The sequence below is a fragment of the Triticum urartu genome, chromosome 3 (assembly GCF_003073215.2).
Source record: "Triticum urartu cultivar G1812 chromosome 3, Tu2.1, whole genome shotgun sequence".
NCBI lineage: Eukaryota > Viridiplantae > Streptophyta > Magnoliopsida > Poales > Poaceae > Triticum > Triticum urartu.
The window spans coordinates 70,051,637-70,059,324 of NC_053024.1; the positions used below are offsets into that span (position 1 = coordinate 70,051,637).

At 49.1% G+C, this 7,688-nt stretch overlaps 1 protein-coding gene across 1 annotated transcript; it reads left to right on the forward strand.

Moving 5' to 3' along the window:
- The first annotated feature begins 2,542 nt into the window (after positions 1-2,542).
- LOC125542926 (pentatricopeptide repeat-containing protein At4g14820-like) lies at positions 2,543-5,126 on the forward strand. The gene is made up of 2 exons (XM_048706151.1): positions 2,543-2,999; positions 3,650-5,126. The coding sequence occupies exons 1-2, from the start codon at positions 2,560-2,562 to the stop codon at positions 4,950-4,952; spliced, it is 1,743 nt and encodes a 580-aa protein (XP_048562108.1). The 5' UTR covers positions 2,543-2,559; the 3' UTR covers positions 4,953-5,126.
- Positions 5,127-7,688: the final 2,562 nt, after the last annotated feature.

Here is a 7,688-nt window from a genome sequence, read left to right on the forward strand (position 1 = left end):
AGGAGCACCGGCTGGTGAAGGATCAGCTGGAGGTGGAGCGCGCTTTCGATGTTGTCTTCGCGATCATGGTTGCGGCGTACCCAGGCATCGTCGATGAGCACCGGCTGGTGCTCGACTCCGTGCATAGCGTCCACACCATCCACCGCAGGCGCTGGCAACTCCATGTCAGGCGGAGCGCAACCACCTTTTTGACGAGCTGGAGGCGGAGGTTGAAGAGCGCCGGACCAGCACGGCGCCGATGCCAACATCGGCAGTTGCGCCTCGTTCGCACTGCCCCGCCACGACGATGAGGCAGGACCGTCCTGTGCTGGTATCGTCGACCTCACCTCCACCAGCGACGGTGATGACCAAACGGACTTCGACGAGGAGTAGATTTGTAGGTTGTTCTAAATGTTTATTTAGGGCCATTTTCTATGTAATATTTTTGAAAAATCAATGCAAAAAATTGGTGCTCCTCGGTCACTTTTTGCCTCGGGTTGGATGGCATGTGATGCAATTGCTGTCCGGTGTCCACAAACACGTCTGGATCTGCTGGTAGATTTGGGAAATGCCAAATGAAGGCCGAGCTCTATGAAATCCTTAATTTTGAAAAATCAAAATTCATACTTTTATGTTTATTTTTATTTTGAAAAAAATACACGTATACCCAAAGACATAGAGTACATGCGTGCAAATTGTCATGATGAAATACATTTAAAATGAGGGCTACACACAGAAAACAAATGTGTGACTTTTACCCAAAAGGGTTTCACTCCGCTTTATATATAAAGCAAATCACCAGAGCCATAAGAATCAACAAATATTCACACCGCACACACACGCAAAGGTAGCCAACAGACAAGGTACGAAAGGGTTCTACCAAGGGCACAACTCAACAAGCCCTTAAAAACAAAAATAAAGGCGGTAGCACAAGCCTCGAGAGGCTAATCTGGCTGAGGGGGTGGAGGAGGGAGCGACGACGCCAAACAAAGAGCCATCGCACGAAGATCTGCAATGATGATGTTGATGGCGTCTCGGTCCTGAGGGCTGCTAAGCGACCGCCAAAGATGCAAATATCATATATTTTAAAAACCGCGTAGTAGCACGCGAAGAGACACATAATGGATCACAAGTTTATTGTGGACCGTCCAAAGCGTCCAAGCGAGAACCCCAATGCCCAGCCATCTAATGTGCCGGACATGCTGGGGAGGCCTGGATTTTCGTAAAGAGGTTGGGGAGGCAACTTCAAAGGAATTGTGCGAACACGCACATGAAAGAAGATGTGATTTGAGTCCTCCTCTGTCCCACACAGGGGGCAAATCCCATCACCCGGGCCATTCCGTTTGAGAACCTCCATGTCGGAAGGAACCCGACCCCGGATCCACTGCCACATGAATATCCGAATCTTCAGTGTGAGTCTAATCGCCCAGATATGGATTAGGGGCGTCGGGGCAGGAGCATCCACAATGGCCCGGTAAAAGGGATTTGATATGGAGAACCGGTCCGAGGGCTCCAAATGCTAGGAGATGCGGTCGCTCGGCTGATCTACGTTTGGAGACTGAAGCGCGATGCACTCAAGGAGGTCCTGTCAGGTGGCAAGTTCTGGGGCGCCAAATGGCCTCCGGAACGCGAGGCGCCCTAAATCAATAAGGGCCATATGGACGGAGATTCTATGTTCCACCGCGATGGCGAACAAGTCTCGGAATCGGACCACGAAGGGGCAATCCCCAACCCACTTGTCTAGACCCACCACGATGGAGGTCCCCGATGCAGAGGATCGGGAGCAACTGAATGATGGACTGTCAGAACTGCGAGCCACCAAACCGCTGATAGAAGGCGAGCGGTTGCCCTCACAGATATTTGTTTAGGATGATGTCAAGCCGCCCTCCCCATTCGCAATCCGCCAGAACTATCGAGTCAGTAGGGCAATGTTCATGCGTTTGGACGACATGATCCCGAGCCCACCCTGGTCAAAAGGCTTGCAAATGTCGGACCAGCGGACCATATGGTATTTTTGCTTATCACCATCTCCGGCCTAGAAAAATCGTGCCTGATACTTGGCGATCTCGTGTGGAGGAATGTGTGACTTTTCAACCCATGTTTTTATTCCTTGTACTGCAGCTCATAATTAAAGGTATTTCATTATAAAATTTTACACACATATTTCTTATACACGTGTATATTTTTAAGAATTTTATAGAGCTGAAAAGTTTAAATTTATTTTTTGAATAATTAAATTCTTCATGAAGCTGGTCCTCTAAAACGCCCCTAATCATGGGGAAGCTCTTAGACTAGTCACAATGAAGAGTAACATACACTAGTAACATATTCATAGTGGGTAGTAACATAAGTGTGATAACATGCATAGCTTCATTTATTAGGTCATAGACTCATGTTGCATTGGGACATGTGATGTTACAGTAACTAGTTAAGTTACTACTACTACCTCTCTCTTCATTAACTCATTACCATATAAACAAATTTGCTGAATTAGACTCAATATTACTGCTAAAGTTACTCTCACCGTGGCTAGTCTTATTAACCCTCGGGTTGACCCGCATGACCAAACTATCTATTTTGATGGAGACGCGAGCGCCGCCCCTCGAGGGCCTCTCCCGCCACCATAAGCAGGTGCACGCCCACCTCCTCCGCCGCGGCCACCCCTTTCCGCCGGCAGAGCACGCCGAACCTGACCGCGCCTACCTCTCCGTTCTGCGCGCCGCCACCGCCACGCCAGTCCTCGCGCTCGCCGCTTGCGCGTGCCTCCGCCGCGCCGGCCTGCCAGCGCCGGGGCGCCACGCGCTCCCTGCCCTGCTCCGCGCCGCCGCCCGCGCGCGCTGCGCCGACTCCGTGGGGCAGGCGCATGCCCTCGCCGTACGGGTCGGGGCCGAGGATGATGGGTTCATCGGGACCGCGCTGGTTGGCGCGTACGCGGCGTGCCGGCGCGTGGCCGACGCCCGCAGGATGTTCGAAGTAATGCCGGATCGGGATCTCGTCGCTTGGGGCGTCATGCTTGACAGGTACTAATGCGCATGCCCTAGTTTCTGTGCTTATTATTTGGTTGGAATTTCGATCATTTAGATCAATCCAATTTTGCTGCAATCTGGGTGCTTTGGTAATAGTTTGTCTAGCATTGTACCTCGTGTCATTTTTCTGCGTTTTCTTGCAAATATCTTTGCTGAGGAAAATGGCACAAGTCGAGTTGGTACACCATGAACTTGAGTCAATAATATGCACGTTATTAACAACACGCAGGTCTGCTTCTTTGTTGGAGCAAGGTCCAACTAAATGTTCTACGGTTGAAACTATAATTAACTAGATCAGCACTTGATAAGTTTTTTCCTAGATCTCTAGCAGCATAACTTGATAACTTTCAAAGGAATGCAATTAGGTGACCTTTAAAAAGGTAGAACTTTCTCTGTCGATTGTTTGTATGATCTTCTTGAAAGTTGGAAATTGATGCATGCAATATTTAGGTTTCTTCAACTTATCTGTGTGCCGAGACTTTAGGGTCTTGTGACAACGTCTTTGTTTAAAGTGCCTCTGGAAAATATTATCCTTTTTTATTTGTTCATTTGCTTATGGTCTCCAGTTTGTATGCTTCTTAACTTTTCAGCAATTGTGTTTTTCACTGTAAACCATGATTGACCTCTCTAACATCATCCGGCAGTTATTGTCAGACTCAAGACTACAGAGAAGCATTGCTTCTACTCAATAAGCTGAAGAGATCAAGAATGGTGCCTGACCAAGTCATCCTTGCTACCGTTCTATCAGCCTGTGGTCATACACGGCATTTAAGATCCGGAAAAGTCATCCACTCATACATACTGGTCTCAGACATTTTTATCGATGCCCGCCTCAGTAGTGCCCTCTTAAACATGTATGCTAATTGTGCGGATATGGAGATGGCCAAGAAGCTATACAGCGGGATGCAAAGGAAGGACATGATATCATCAACTGTCATGGTCCGTGGATATGCTAAGAATGGAAAAATCGATATTGCTCGCTCCATATTCAACTGTATGATGGAGAAGGATGTGGTATCTTGGAGTGCTATGATAGCAGGATATGCTGAAAATAACCAACCAAGTGAAGCGTTGATTTTGTTCAAAGATATGCAAGAGTGTGGTGTCTGTCCTGATGAAATTACCCTATTGAGCGTCATATCTGCATGTGCTAATATCTGTTCCCTTGACAAAGCCAGATGGATCCATTCGTTTGTTTTGAATAATGGGTTTTGTAAGATATTGTCCATTTGCAATGCTCTTATTAATATGTTCTCAAAATGTGGAAGTTTGACTCTTGCCTTGAACGTGTTCAATGCAATGCCTCGAAAGAATGTTATCACCTGGACAAGTATGATTTCTGCCTTTGCTATGCATGGTGATGGCAAATCTGCCTTAGCCCTTTTTGACAAGATGAAAAGTGAAGGGGTTGAACCTAATGGCGTGACATTTCTTGGTTTATTGTTTGCCTGTTGTCATGCTGGTTTAGTTGATGAAGGCCGTTCCTTGTTTGAATGTATGGTCCAGGAATACAGGATTGAACCCAAGCATGAGCATTATGGCTGTATGGTGGATCTTATGGGAAAGGCTAAACTTCTGCAGGAAGCAGTTGATCTCATAAAGTCAATGCATGTAAGACCTAATGTGGCTGTTTGGGGATCTCTGTTAGCAGCCTGCTGGATGCATGGTGATCTTGAGCTCGGTGCATTTTCTGCAAGGAAGATTTTGGAGTTGGATCCCAATCACAATGGAGCATACGTGTTTTTATCGAACATGCACGCAAAATCTGGTGACTGGAACAATGCTCGAGAGGCAAGAGGAGTAATTGAAGGCCATAGGGTTTCGAAAGAAACAAGCTGCAGTCGGGTAGAGCTGAATGGGATAGTCCACGATTTTGGAGCTGGAGGTGAGAAACATCAGGAAAATCATAGGACCGTTCTAAAGTTTAGTGGGATAATTTCTAAATGATGATGATCTCATAGTTATGGCTGCATCAGTTGTAGGAATTCGTTATTTAATCAAAGCTGAACAACAAGTCAGCTGGCTAATTTTGATTTTTCATAAAAGGAGGCTATGCAGCCCAGTTTGGTTAAGGGAAGACACAGGCAGGGGTTTGAAGAGATATTATTATGGATTGAGCTATCATATTTTCCTCCTGTCATACATTAAGTTAAGATGAAATAATTGGTGTGATTCCGCGCGAAAAAACTCCCTCTGTCAGGCTGAAGATAGTTCACTGTGCAGTAGAAGCTGAACTTCATGCCGTGTGAGTCATCGTCTGTAATGGGTCTTTCAGTTGTGTGAGCTGCCAGAACCTTTCTTAAGAACTTCGAATCCAGAAGCACGGGTATTTCACGGGGGAGCAGTAGTCAGACAACATTCCATAGCTCTCCACCATTGTAACATATTCTGGCAACACCTCACGTCTAAAATCATGGGCTTATTCAGGATTATTTGATGAGCAGAGTAGCAAACAGACTGCCCTCGGGGTGTGTCACCGACTTGGCGAGCTCTTGTGCGAGGAAGAGATGCCCTTAAGTTGGGTTTAGTATTCCCTCCCTTTCTTTTTAGTCTGCATATAAAGTTTGGTCAAAGTCAAGTTTTGTAAAGTTTGACTAACTTTATATTAAGAAATATTAACATTCACAATATGAAATCAATATTACCAGATGCGTCATGAAATGTATTTTCATACTATATAGTTTTAGTTTGTAGTTGTTCATATATTTTCATATAAATTTGGTCAAACTTTATGTAGTTTGACTTTGACCAAATCTTATACGCGGAGTAAAAAGAAACGGAGGGAGTAAGAAGAGTTGGTAATGGATGCACAACCGAAGTTTGGCATGATAGATGGATGATGTGGTAGCATCTCTGAAACCTATGGGGTGCTGAACACTGGTTCAGTTTGTTTCTGATTTGATAGAGAAGAGTCAAATCAATGGAATGAAGAGCTAGAATAAGAGGTGTCTATGCCTCCTCATGCTGATCTCACTCTCCAACTACCACGACCGCTGCGAGGCATTGATGATTTTCGGGCATGGGTGTGGGAGAAATATGGTCTTTTCTCAGTGAGACCAGTGTCCGACAACTGTTGGATAATGAACAGCATGAACAACAGCTGTCCAGTTTGTCATGTGGGGAAGATGTTTGGAATGCAGAGTGTGGCAATGACAATGAGCCTCTGTTCCATTCTCTTGTTAGGTTTGTGTCGGGGGTTGGATGCGACATATGCCAATGGATGGCTTATCATGGTGGGGGTGAGTAGAACGTCGCCGGTGCCTGGAAACGGGATGAGGCGTAGACACGAACGCCGGCGAACTTTATTCAGATTCGGGGCTCTCCTAGGAGATAACACCCCTAGTCCTGCTCTGCGGGGTCTCCGCATGATCACTAAGGCAAAAGTGGGTACAATGGTGCTCCTTGAGCTGTATCTGTGGGCAGGGGGAGACTAGGCCAGCTCTCCCCCTTCTCTGAGGTCTGGTCTAGTTCTAATGGATCGGAACCCTTTGCATGGGTGCTTTGGTGGGTTTATATAGGCCTACCCCCCAGGGGTACAATGGTAAACCGACTGGGCGCAGGACCCAGCCGTCCGTCTCTTCGCCTGCCGGCTTCTCTGCCGACTGTTGGGGCCCGCCGGCTGGTGGGCCCCGCCGACTGGTCTGGTACGGAGCCGACAGGCCGTACCCGCCGGTTGCGGGTCTTGCCGGTTGCCGATTACTGTAGTCGTGCTTCTAATGACGCAGACTTGGTCAAGGGGTCGTGGTTACAACCCTGCTACCCGGCGGGCGATTACTGTAGCCACTCCCCGTCTCGTCTGGTTAATGGCGCGTGGGACCCGTGGGAGGGGCAGGCCGACTTCCGGGGGCCGGCTCCCTTCGGGTCCGACTGGTGGCGCTCTTGCCGTCTTCTGGACTCTCGCTGGCCGGTAGGGCCCATCGTCCGTGGACCGTACCGACAGGCCGTCGTGGGTGCAGGACTCCGCCTACTGTTGCTGATGTCAGGGATGGCACGACAACAGTGCCTCGCCGGACGGAGATCTCCGCTGGTACGACGCACTGTGGCCTAGCCATCCCATGAAAAGGGGAGGGAGTGGGCTTTACTGTGGCCACTCCCGTCCCGTCCCCCCTTATGAGGGCATGGGCTTTGTTGGTGTCATGGGACGACTCCCCGTGGCCGGCTTCCCTGAGAGCCGCCAGGCGGGAGTCGGCCCGTCTTGACCTCGCCTCCAGGACTCGGCTGCATGCGGGCAGTCGGCTGTTCCTTTAGCCGGCCTTTGGAAGGCGGCTCTCCATCCTGGTGTCTTGAGGGGCGCAGTCAGCCCCGATGTCTTGAAAGGTTCTCGGCCTCGGGTTAGCCTACCCGTGGCCCATTACTCCGACAGTAGTCCCCGAAACTGATGAGGCGCCGCGGGCGATCAGCCAAGGAGCCTCAGCAGTTTTTTTCTCCGAGTGCTTGAGGTGAGACCTCGTTTGACTTCTGCCGGGCCGACTGGTAGGAGTCGGAGTCGCCTGACCTTGACTTGTCCAAAAATGCTTTCGAATCCCCCGGCAAGAACTCAGTAGCGTGTGAGCTAAGCTTCTTGACCGCCACCACTCCGTGCCCGCCATGTGGCAACCAGTGGCTGGGTCAGCCCGCCTACCCATCCGCGAGATGGGACGTGTCTGCAGGCGGGGCCCGCCACTACCACGCCTCGGCATTGCG

Coding starts and splice junctions, on each gene's coding strand:
- LOC125542926 (XM_048706151.1), top strand. CDS start 2,560: ATGGAGACGCGAGCGCCGCCCCTCGAGGGCCTCTCCCGCCACCATAAG. Junction 3,000..3,649: donor TGGGGCGTCATGCTTGACAG/GTACTAATGCGC, acceptor ATCATCCGGCAG/TTATTGTCAGACTCAAGACT.